Consider the following 13,125-nt stretch of genomic DNA (forward strand, 5'->3'; position numbering starts at 1 on the left):
AGCAGAACATATCCCATGTGCAGCGTCTGGGTGGCATTTGCCCTGGCACCTGGGTAGACAGGGCATGGCAGGCTGGCAGGGCACGGCAGTTGCCAGGCTGTGGGCTAGCTGCAGGACATGGCTGGCCCACTTTGCTTCTCCCATAATGCCATGTTTGCCTGGCTGCCAAAGGGCACGATGCTGCCCCCAGCACCTCTCTTCAAGTATTTCTTCTACCCATTTTTTTCCTTTTTCTTTTGGGATTACGATTACCTGTACAGAAGACTGTCTGATGTCCCACATCTTGGCTTCTTTTTCTTCCTCTCTAGTGTTTCACTTTGGGAAATTTTCTGTTGACCTGTTTTCAGGTTTACTGACTCTTTTCTCAGCCTAGTTGAGACTACTTATGATCCTATTGAAAGAATTCTTTATTTCAAAATCCTCTAGGATTTCTTTGCCTTTTTTGGTGCCTAACTCTTATCTCTCTGCCTTTATTTCCCCTCTCAACAGCTGATTGCTGCTACTTGTTAGTCTCAAATGGAAGAGGGGAATGGAGATTCTCTGTTCTGTGCAGCTTTAACCTTAGGCAAGCTCTTATCTCCTTGTTTCTCAGAGGTGGGCTATCTCAGTGATGCTGACCATCTTGCAGGAGTAGGAGAACTCTGACAGTCAAGGCTACAGAACATTTCCTGCCCCTTTCTCAGGAGTAGGATTCCCCCCACACACATCCCTATTTCCCTACTCAGTGGGTCTCCACCTGTAAACTGAGGGTGACAGGGTTTGCCACCCTTCCTCCCACAGTCTAAGGCTCTTTTTTCTTAGATGATAACGTTTTAGGAGGGGCTTTCTATCTTTCCCCAACAGTGGATCATTCTCTTTCTCTAAGCTTCAACCACCAACAGAGGCTTTCTCTGGTCTCCTGCTCCTGTGAGTGTGCGATGGAGGTCCACAGACATGACTGAGTAAGTGTAGACTTGCCTTGTGTCTGGATCTTCCAAAGAGTTGAGACTCATGGGGACAGCAGGTGGCATGGTGGTGGCATGGTGGTTAAGGTGCTGGACTCCTACATGGTAGACCCATGGTTTGAGTCCCAGCCCTGGTGGCTTACTTTATCACTTCCCCCCTCTCTCTCTCTCGTTTTCTGTCTCTCACTGGTCAAATTAAAAAAAAAAAAAAGATCATAGATAATTTGTTATTAATTTTTAATTTACGAGGGGGAGAGAGAGAGAGAGAGAGAGAAAGTGAGATAGCAAACCTCCAGGTCCAGGACTCAAACTGCAGTTGGCCATGTGAGAGTTTAGCACCTTAACCACCTTGCCACCTACTGGCCCTAGTAAATAAATCTTAATTAAAAAAAAAATGTTGATACTCGTATACCAGCTGATACTTGTTTAAAAGGGAACTGAGTTCCTACCTGCTTAGATGGGTCTTTTTCTTTGCCCTCTGCCATAGGGAAACAGTGCTTCCATTTCATCTCTTCCTTTATTTTTTCCTCAGGTTTTTGTCATAGGGTGTGTATGCTTGCCAGAGACAGACAGAGAGGGAAAGTTAGAAATCACACCTCAGTGATACTGTCTTAAGGCTGAGCCGTGGTTGACATTTTGAGGACAGTGGATTACCTAGACTGTGAGCCCTGCGCCTGCACTCATGGGAGCCTGAGCCGTCTATGCAGCTTTCTCCCTTTGTCTCATAACCATGTCCACCAATGGGAATGCTAATTCACCAGGTGCCTGCCCATCTTAACAGATTCAAGAACAAGGGAAAAGACAGTACAGAAATGAGGACGCCAAGAATAGAAGTTAATGTGGAGCTGAGAAGAGCTCAGAAGGATGACCAGATGCTGAAAAGGAGAAATGTAAGCTCATTTCCCGATGACGCTACTTCTCCACTGCAGGAAAACCGCAACAACCAGGGCACTGTAAATTGGCCCCGTTGGTGACATTGTCAAAGGCATTAATGGCAACAATTTGGAAAGCCAGCTCCAGGCTACTCAAGCTGCTAGGAAGCTGCTTTCTAGGGAAAAACAACCCCCCCGTAGACAGCATCATCCAGGCTGGGTTGATTATAGTCCCATCCAGTTTGAATCTGCATGGGCAGTCACTAACATTGCTTCTGGGACGTCAGAACTGACCAATGCTGTGGTGGACGGAGGTGCTATCCGTGTTCATTTCTCTTTTGACCTCTCCCCACACGCACATCAGTGAACAAGCTGTGTGGGCTCTAGGGAACATCGCAGGGGATGGTTCAGTTTTCTGGGACCTGGTTATCAAGTATGGAGCAGTTGACCCGCTGTTGGCTCTCCTTGCAGTTCCTGATATGTCATCGTTAGTATGTGGTTACTTACGTAATCTTACCTGGACACTTTCAAACCTCTGCCTCAACAAGAATCCTGCACCCCCGCCAGATGTTGTTGAGCAGATTCTTCCAACTTCAGTTCATCTTCTGCATCACGATGATTTAGAAGTATTAGCAGTTACCTGCTTGGCTATTTCCTACCTTACCAATGGTCCAAATGAACGGATTGAAATGGTTGTGAAAGCAGGAGTTGTTCTCCAACTTGCGAAGGTTCTGAGAGCTACTAAATTGCCCATTGTGACTCCTGCCCTAAAAGCCATAGGTAATACTGTCACTGGGACAGATGAATGGACTCGGGCTGTGATAGATGCTGGAGCACTCGCCGTCTTCCCCAGCCTGCTGACTAACTCCAAAACGAATATTCAGAAGGAAGCTACGTGGACCATGTCCAACATCACCACTGGTCAGCAGGACTAGATCAAGCAGGTTGTGAATCATGGGTTATTCACGTTCTTTGTCACCGTGCTCTCCAAGGCTGACTTGAAGACACAGAAGGAGGGGCTATCAATTGGCATAATGGCTATGTTGCTGGACTCCCATGTAGTCGACCATAGTTCAAGTCCTGGACTTGGAGGCTTAAACCATGCCAGGTGCATGTGCATGTGTGCCCAAGATCCCAAGAGGAGAATGGAGGAGAAGGGATTGCAGGGTGGCCATCCCCCCTGGGGGGTGATTTCTCACACTCTTTATAGTAAAAACCTCTCAAAAAAAAAAAGAAAAAAAAAAGGCTGTGTGGGCTGTGACCAACTACACAAGTGGCAGGACAGTGGAGCAGATTGTATACCTCATTCACTCTGGCATCACAGAACCACTGGTAAACCTTTTAACTATGAAAGATATAACAAAAATTATTCTGGTTATCTTGGATGCCATTTCAAATATCTTTCAGGCTGCTGAGAAGCTAGGAGAAACTGAGAAACTTAGTATAATGATTGAAGAATGTGGCGGCCTGGATAAAATTGAAGCCCTACAAAACCATGAAAATGAGTCTGTGTACAAGTCTTCATTAAACTTGATTGAAAAGTATTTCTCTGTAGAAGAAGGTCAGAATGTTGTGCCCAAAACTACCTCTGACAGCTACACCTTCCAAGTGCAGGATGGGACTAAGGGCCTTTAACTTCTAGACTGCACAGCTGAGGCACAGAGGGGTTTGTTGTGTGCTGTGTTTGATATAAGTTTGTCTTACTATTTGTCTACCAAGAACTCTTTTTAAATGTGGTTGTTGTTGTAGCACTTTTTACAATGAAACTATACTTGAACAGTTCCAAACTGTGCATATTGCATTGAGCTTGTCCTCCAAATGGGCTTCTTATTTCCGTGTGGAATTTCAAACCTTGCAATGTCCTGTAAATAAAATTAAATTCCACCCTTTTCTTTAAAAAAAAAAAAAATCACACCTCAGTGATCGACCATATAGAAATCCCTTTTCCTCCTGGGATTTTGGACATGCATGCACACATGCCCAGTGTGATTTTCAAGCTGCCAGGTCTGAGAGTCAAACCATGTCTGCCATGTGGGAGTCTAGTACCTCAACCACTATGCCATCTTCTGGCCCTAGTGTTTCATCTCTTCTTGGTGGTACCTGCTTTTCCTTAGATTTCAGGCTAGTAGGTTGCTCTGCAATCTGAGTTTTATGATCGGGTCAATAAAGATTATAATTTTGTAGATAACCTAGATTTCTCTTGTTCAAATGGGAATGTTGCTCTTCCCAGCTTTCTATCTTGTAAGCAGAAACTGAAAACTAACTACAAATACTGCTGCAATAAAGATTAGAAATAATAGAAATAGTGTAATCTTGGATTGAGTGAAAGATGTTGTTACATTTATAATCAGGAAAAAATAATCTGTTGGAAGAAAAATGAGTCATGGAATATGATCTTTGTTTGGGTTTAGAATTCCTAAAACGTTGAAAGGCTCTAACTAGTATGCATTTGATAGTCATGATTTTCCCTTATATCCCAGCACATTCAATAAAGGATATCACTATATTTATTTAGTCCTTAACCATTCATGTGCCATCTGACTGTTCCATCTTAAGAAAGTGTTCTTTTTCAGCACCTCGAGCTCCAACCAACTGGAGATTGGGCAAACTGCTTGGCCAAGGAGCCTTTGGCAGGGTCTACCTCTGTTATGATGTCGATACAGGAAGAGAGTTGGCTGTTAAGCAAGTTCAGTTTGACCCTGATAGCCCTGAGACAAGCAAGGTAAACATCACTGCAGAAACTTCTTTGTTACATTATAAGGACCATTATTACTAAAACAAAAACAAGAACTGATATAAAATGAAGTATAATTTTGGGGTTTTCTTTAATATGAAGTTTTTGCAAAACAGTAGATGATCAGATATGTTTATCTACTTTATGCGGTGACTTTTCAGTTTTTAATACTTCAGTTATGGTCTTCAGCTGATTTAGTTTTGCTTTAGCATACCATCAGGGTATGTTTAAAAAGGTATTGGTTAGAGACTTTAAAATTTTTGTTATGGGGCTAGCTAGTAGCATGGAGGTTAAGGTGCTGGGTCTCACATGGCTGACTTAGAAGTTTGAGTCCCAGACCTGGCAACTTGAAAATCATGCTGGGCATGTATGTGCCATATGCCTGAAATCCTGATAGGAGACTGAAGGAGGAGAGATTGTGGTATAACCATTGCCCTGGGAGGTGATATCTCACTTTCCTTCTTTATCTCTCTGACAAGCACAGTTGCCCTATAAACTTTAAGTAAGTAAGTAAATAAATAAAGTTTGTTCCTTGGAAACTAGAAATTTCAGAATGAAATCACCTTGACAGCCCATGAACTTGGAAATCTTTGCTTTCACTAACAATATTGTAAAGACTTAACAATGAGTTCTGTCTTTCAGGAAGTAAACGCACTTGAATGTGAAATTCAGCTGTTGAAAAACTTGCTGCATGAACGAATTGTTCAGTATTATGGCTGTTTGAGGGATCCCCAAGAGAAAACACTTTCCATATTTATGGAGTATATGCCAGGGGTAAGTCATTACATTGTTTTGAATATAAACTTAGTCTATTTAAAGTGTTAGTTGAGGGTAGAAAAACAAGAGAAAATTTTATTACAAAAAGTTAACACTAGCTAAGGACAACTTTTTGGAAAAGTTTTAAATTAGAGCTGGATAAGAATTTATTTTCTACCTTCTTCATCTTTCTTTGTATTTATTAACTGGTTACGGTTAAAGTGTTCTAAAGTAGGTTACATGCATCATAGCAGTCCATCCTGAGTTCCCTAAATGTCCTGAAAATGTTTATTATAATTGATTTATCCAAACGAGGTTCCAGTTTAGGATCACACATTATATTCAGTTGTGTCCCTAGAACAGTCAGTTTTTACATGATATAGATTTGACAAATAGGCCATGGTAGTTGTTTCTTAAAGAATTACTTTATTTAACTTTGTTTTTTCTTTCTGTCTATCTACCTATTGATCGATCAGTAGATCGACCTATGTATCTATCTATTTATTTACTTATATGGCCAGAGAGGGACAGAGAGAGAAAGTGAGAGAGCAAGCTACCAGGTCCAGGACTCAAACCACAGTCAACCATGTGGGAGTCCAGTGCCCTTAACCACCATGCCACCTGCCAGCCCTAATATAGTTGCTTCTTAACAGTTTGATCTCGAATTTCTCTAATTGCATCCATGTAGATTTTTGTTCAGTTTGTTCCTTCATCTTTCTATTTTTTTAAATTATAAGTTACGTCTGAAGTCTACATTACATTCTAATTCAGCCTTTTTTAATTTGATACATCATATATGAGGCTATGTACTTCATGTTGAGTGCTATCAGGAGACATACAATTTCTGGTTGTTCCATTGTGATGCTAAGAATGATTACTAGATTAGAGTGATTGATACCCTGATTGTTAAATTATAAAGTTTGTCTTGTTCTGCAGCCCAGAAAGTAATCTCAATTCAGTGCCATATATAAACATCTCGTTCTTTTCACCACCACACCTAGTGTTTTTAACATCCGTTGATGGTCATTGCTCAAATCAGTACTTACTTTTCTTCTAAGAGGTTTTTGCTATAGGGTGCATGCGCTTTCCAGAGAGACAAGAGAGAGAGAAAGCAAGAAATCACCCCCTGGGGGGAGGGCCATACTGCAATCCCTTCTCCTCCATTCTCCTCTCAGGATCTTGGGCACACATGCACACATGCTCAAGTGGGTAAGCCACCAGAGCCGGGACTCGAACCATGGTCAACTACATGGGAGTCCAGGGACGTAGCGTTATGCTATCTGCTGGTCCCCAAAATTAGTACTTTCATTAGGAGCTGGAAAAGTGTTATTTGTGATCTCTATCATTCCTTATATGTTACTTTCTGTGTTTTTAGAGTGCATTCTAATACTACTGATTTTCAAGATGGTGGTGATTAAAAATACATGCATTCTTGGGTCAGCTCTATGGTGCAGTGGTAGAGTGCTGTGCAAGTGAAGCTGGACTCCACGTGACAACCATGGTTTGGATTTCTGGCCCAGTTGGCCTGAAACATACTGGGACATGTCCACAAGTGCCCAAGATCCAATGGGCTGGATCCAGGACTTGAAGAGGGGTGTATCCTGGCATGATCAGACCCTATGGAGGGGTGTTCCTCTCTCTCTGTCACTCACTTATTCTCACTCCCATTTATTTGTACATGTATATGCTGTCTCGTGAATAAAGGAAAAATAACTTTTAGAAAACATGCATTTGCATAATTTAGTAGGTAGCATATGTTAGAAAAAGTTTTAATTGATGATTCTTTATGGGTTGCTGATTAGAATTTTATATACAGTGTACAAGGTTGCACTTTTAGCTTACAGATCAGTAAAACTATCTGGATCAGTATCAAATGGTAATTTTCTTAACCATCCTCAGTGTCACAAGAGCAGCAACTAACTTCTTATCATCACGAAAATTGTGCATAATGATACTATGGTTACAGTGGTTATCATTACCACTTTTTATTTTTAAAGATTCTGTTGCCAGTATATTTGGTTTTTACAAATCTTTGAAAAAAAAAAAACTGGATGTGTTAAAGGCTTTTGAGATATTGGAGCCTTTTGACTTCGCGATCTCACAGAAGTAATCCAAAAGATGCAAAACTCTGCACATTTATTTTAGTATTATCTTTTGGGTCATTGGAAAAGTCATGGTGCATTTTTGTTTTGAACAACATAGAAAAATATGTCATAACTTTTCTGACAATCCAAAATAATGGTAGAAATAAAAGAGGGATATTAACAGTGGCAGTTAATGGGAACCAGCAGTTAGCGTAATGACTATGTCGCTGGACTCCCACGTAGTCTACTGCAGTTCGCATCCCGGACCCAGTGGCTTAAACTCATGCCAGGCACATGTGCGTGCATGCCCAAGATCCCAAGAGGAGAATGGAGAAGGGATTGCGGTGTGACTATCCCTCCGGGGGGTGATGTCTCACTTTCTGTTTCTATGTTTCTGTCTGTCTGGCGAGCGCACGTGCCCTATAGCGAAAACCTCTCCAAAAAAAAAAAAAAAAACAGTGGCAGTTCATTATAACAGCATTCTCTTAAGAGAGTATATGTTAATTAAAATAATGAACGACCCTGTAGTGAAGTTGGAGGAAGTTATTGTAAGAGAGGAAAATATAAACTTTTTAAATTTAATTTTATTTATCCATTTATTTCAGTTTGTCCAGAGAAGGTCAGAATGAGAGAGAGAGAGAAGGAGATGGGGGGAAGAAAGTGAGAAAGCAAGCTGCCACGTCTGGGACTCAAACTGCAGTTTGCCATGTGGGAGTCCAGTGCCCTTAGTCGCCACACCACTTGCCATCCCCTAAACTTTTTAATAGTTTTTTTGGGGACCAGAAGTTGGCGTAATAGCTATGTCATTGGACTCCCTCATAGTCAGCCACGGTTTGAATCCCAGACTCCAGGCGCATGTGCGTGCATGCCCAAGATCCCGAGAGGAGAATGGAGAAGGGATTGCGGTGTGACCATCCCCCCTGGGGGGTGATTTCTTGCTTTCTGTTTCTCTATCTCTCTCTGTCTTTCTGGTAAGCACATGCACCCTATAGCAAACCCCTCCCCCTCCCCCCCAAAAAAAGAAAAAAATAGGGTTTTCTTGCTATATAGTATGTGTGCTTGTGAGAGAGAGAAATCACCTTCCTCCCTTCCCGGTGGAGCGGCCATGCCACAGTCCCTTCTCCAGTCTCCTCTAGGGATTTTGGGACATGCATGCACACATTCCTGGCATGATTTTCAAGCTGCCAGGTCTGGGACTTGAACCATACAGCCAGCCATGTGGGATTCAGCACCTTAATCTCCATGCCACCCTCTGTCCCAGAATATAAACTCCTTTCCAGTAATGATTATGATATTAAAAATGTACCTAGGCCTAGCCGTGGTGGCATGTGCTACTGAGATGTTATGCTTCACAGACTAGAATCACCTGGGAGGCTCAGGTTTAAATTTTGTTGCAACTTGAAGGCTAGTTCAGTGGTATGTGCCTGTAATCCCAGTCATTTAGGAGGCTGAGGCAGAAGAATTGAGACATAATGAGACCTTCTGTCTTAAAAAGAAAGAAGGACTAGTGGAGTGCACGTGCCCTACAGCTAAAAATCTCTTAAAAAAATAAATAAAAATAAGGGCCAGTTAGACGGTATGGTGGTTCGTATGGTGGTTAAGGTGGCTGTATTCTACATGGCCAACCACGTGGTTCAAGTCCTGGATCTGGTGGCTTGAGGATTATGCTGGGCACATGTATATGCATGCCCAGAATCCCAAGAGGAGAATAAAGGAGATTATGGTGTAGTCATCTCTCCAGAAGTTGCTCTCTATCTCCTGTCAATGCATGTACAAAATAAACAAGAAAAATGTATTTGTATTTGGACAAGGACTAAAGAAATTAGGAAAAATAAAATGTGACATGTTGGGATTGTGATTTTTTTTTTTTTTAATTCTAATTTCCATTACTGTTTGTGCAATAAATATTAAATTAGGGATAGGAAATAATTATGAATAAATATGGTTAGAGATCCCAGATTTTTGAAGATAAGATTAATGAAAATAGTTGGTTAAAACTGATTTACATCACAAAAATGTATAATCTTTACATATTCAGCTGTCGAAGACTAAATTAGGACTCTTCAGGAGGAGATGGTAGATTGTGCTTCTCACTAGCTATGTTTCATTTCATAAGGGCAGCTGTCTTCTTCAAAGCATCAGCAGTCATTCCTTGAATTTGAAAAGTATCTGACTAAATGACAGCTCATTGATAATGCAAATAAATTATACAGCATACATAGCAAACACATGGCAGTTGCTAGACATGAATATGTTCCTAGACTTTTCCTGAATCTCCAAGTTTATGAATGAGGCTGTGTAATTTTCCTCTTTAAAGTTAGTGTGAAGGGCCCTTTATGGCCTGGAGTTAAGTAAGCTCTGTGATTCCATTTTCACTTTTCCCAAACTTTTATTTTTATGAAGTTTATTTATTTATTCCATAAAAGAAAGAAAGAAAGAGCCAGCAGGTGACGTGGAGGTTGAGGTGCTAGATCCCACTGACCGACTGTGGTTTGAGGTCCGGACTTGGCAGCATGAAAAATATACCAGGCTAGGGCCAGCACATGGCGTGGTGATTCAGGCTCTGGACTCTCACATATGACAGTTTGTTTTCTCTCTTTCCTTCAGTCTTTCTCTTTCACTGGTGAGTGCACATGCCCTGTAGCAAATTAAAATAATAACAACAGAGCTAAATTCAATTAAATACATAATTTTTTTAAAGAATTATTTTATTTAACTTTATTTATTTATTTATTTTTGAAATTTGACCAGAGAGGGACAGAGCAAGAGAGAGAGAGAAAGTGAGAAAGCAAGCTGCCAGGTCCAGGACTTGATCTGCAGTCAGCCATGTGGGAGTCCAGTACCCTTAACCACCACTCCACCTGCTGGTCGCAATACATAATTATTTTTAAAAAAGAGAGAGAGAAAAGAAAAACACACCAGGCACGTGTACTTGTGTCATGACCATCCCCACTGGGGGTTGATCTCTCATTTTCCCTGTTTTCTCTCTCTGTGTCTCTGGTGAGTGCATGTGTCCAATGGCAAAAATAAAAATAAATTAATTAATTAAAAGAGTGAGAGAGGATAGAGAGAGAGGGAGAGAGGCAGGCACACCAACAAGGTTCTCATACTGCACAATCCATTTCTAGCTAGCCTGATCATGGGTATGTATGCACATACCCAGAATGTGCCAGGAGGCTCAAGACATGAATGTGGGACCTTCCCTTTTGGGTCCGGCGTCATAGAGCACAGCGCTACCCCCGCACCATTGGCTGGCCCTAGTCTTCCCAAACTTACCACTCCATTTCTTACTTTACCTAGAACTACTTTCAGACTTGGACCATAACTAGCAGTTGGCTTCATTATGTTTCTCTCTCTCTCTCTCTCTCACACACACACACACACACACACACACACACACACACACACAGTTTTTAGCTGACATGGTACTTCTCAGTTGATTCCAGTTGTACACACTGAAAAAATGAACAGTTTTATAGTATACAGTTGTAGATTACACTGATGGAGCTGTTAGTCACTGGTCCAACTTGCCCAGAGGATCCATAATTGCATCACCCATTTGCAGCTTATTATTGCAGTCTAAATATTTTCTATACTTTGTGGCCTGTAGTTTGGAAAACCTGTTCTAGCAGAGTTGTTCTGAATATCACTGCAAGTAGAGACAGCGTAAATAGGACTGACTCTGGCCTTGGTGGTAGGGCAACTGGATCGTGCAGGGCTGACCATGTAGTTTGAATCCTGGACCTGGTGGCCTGGAAAACACACTGTGTGTGTGTGTGTGTGTGTGTGTGTGCCTGCTCAAAATCCCAACAGGGGGAAGAAATGAAGGAGAAGGGATTGTGGCAAGATCATGCCCTACTCAGAGGTGCTTTCTCTTTCTCCCTTTCTGTCTGTCTCTGTCTGTCTTTCACTGATGGGGGCACACACTCTCTAAGGGGGGGGAGGAGACAGAGTTAAGTAGACTGTGAACAGATAAGCCACACTGAATGATAGGTGTGTGGCTGACTGGGCACACTTATTGCTTAAGGCTTTCTACATGTGTTTGTAAGTTTGGGTCTACACAACTACACAGACTGTTGACTCTTCAGGGAATACTCATGAATAGTGGAAACAGCAAATGGTTAAATCTGTAAAACCCAAGGATCTACTTTTACATGACAGAGTACATAGTTTGCCAAAATTAAAGGAAAGGCAGAAACATTTGGATATATTTTCTTGTTTAAAAAAAGATCTGTCTCCTAGCAAACATTTCATTTTAATTTTTTATTCTTTTTTAAAAAATTATTTATTTTATTTTATTTATTCATTCACTTATTTTTTAATTTGACCAGAGAGAGACAGAGGGTGAGAGTGAGAGAGAGAGGAAATGAGAAAGCAAACCACCAGATTCAGAACTTGAACCCTGGTTGGCCATGTGGGAGTATCCAGCGCCTTAACCACCATGCCATCTGCTGGTCCCCTTTTCTTCTTTTTCCTTTGTTTCTGATAGCGCACATGTGTATGCATGTGAGAGAGAAAGCGACGAACACCTTCCACAGGGTCTGGTCATGCTAGATCTCCTTCCTCCATTCCTCCAGCCCATCAGATCTTGGGTGCATACTTAGCATGTCTCAAGCTGACCAGGCTGGTGACCGTGTTTACCATATGAGATCTGGCGTCTTTTGAGCAGTGCATTACTGCTATGCCACAGGGCTGGCCTCATTTTTAAAGTGATGATTATTAGTCATACTTGTACATTGGAAACACAAGGAAGCTTTTTCAAAATCCAAGTGCCTATTTCTCAACCTCACACTGACTCAGCATTCTGAAATGACCCTTCATTTTTTTTTTTTTTTAAAGAGAGATATTTTTGCGGGACTGGCAGTTGGTGTAATGGCTGTGTCGTTAGGCTCCCACATAGTCGACTGCAGTTTGAGTCCTGGACCCGGTGGCTTAAACTCATGCTGTGTGTGTGTGCGTATGTGTGTGCCCAAGAAGAGAATGGAGGAGAAAGGATTGTGTCCCCCCTGGGGGGGGGGGGGCGGTGATTTCTCGCTTTCTCTCTGTCTTTCTGGCAAGTGCATGTGCCCTATAGCAAAAATATCTCTCTCTATTTTATTTTATTTTATTATTATTTTTTTGAGAGGTTTTTGCTATAGGGTGCATGCACTTGCTGGAGAGAGAGACAGAAAGCAAGAAGTCACCAGTCACCCCCGGGGTTGTTGGCCACACTGTAGTCCCTTCTCCTCCATTCTCTTCCTGGGATTTTGGTCATGCACGCACATACGCCTGGCATGTGTTTTAAGCTGCTGTCCTGGGACTTGAATTGCACTCAACTACATGGGAGTCCAGCAATGTAAACATTATGCCATCTGCTGGTCCTGACACTTCATCTTGCCCTAAAACATACTTAACAAAATTTGAAGTTCTCCTGTAATGTATTTTCTAAATTTTTTTAAACTAATGTATTGAGTTTAAAAAGGAAAAAAAACTTCAAATTTCCTGTGTTTTTATTTTCTAATCATACTCATTCTTTCTCCTGAGAAATAAATGAGCAAATTTCAATAAAAACACATTAAAAGATAAAGTAAGAATAAAGTAGACAGTTCAATAGGATATACTTGGATGAGTGAATTCAAGATCTGATGGACGGGAGGAAGGGAATTGGGCTTGACCAGACCTTGTGAAGAGTGGTTGTCTTTGGGACCAGCAGTTAGTGTAATGGCTATGTTGCTGGGCTCCCATGTAGTCGACTG

General features: G+C 41.6%; 1 protein-coding gene and 1 pseudogene across 4 annotated transcripts in view; both read left to right on the forward strand.

Annotated features, from left to right (window-relative positions):
• MAP3K2 (mitogen-activated protein kinase kinase kinase 2) overlaps window positions 1–13,125 on the forward strand; it is a 118,243-nt gene that overhangs the window by 93,474 nt on the left and 11,644 nt on the right. For all 4 annotated transcript variants that reach the window (XM_014589843.2, XM_014589844.2, XM_006153694.3 and 1 more), the window contains 2 exons: window positions 4,390–4,538; window positions 5,193–5,324. In XM_014589843.2, coding sequence (XP_014445329.1) covers window positions 4,390–4,538; window positions 5,193–5,324 — 281 coding nt within the window. The remainder of the gene's footprint in view (window positions 1–4,389; window positions 4,539–5,192; window positions 5,325–13,125) is intronic.
• Window positions 1,306–3,672, forward strand: LOC102494793 (importin subunit alpha-1-like; annotated as a pseudogene).

This window comes from Tupaia chinensis, unplaced genomic scaffold, assembly GCF_000334495.1.
Source record: "Tupaia chinensis unplaced genomic scaffold, TupChi_1.0 Scaffold000386_1, whole genome shotgun sequence".
Lineage (NCBI taxonomy): Eukaryota > Metazoa > Chordata > Mammalia > Scandentia > Tupaiidae > Tupaia > Tupaia belangeri.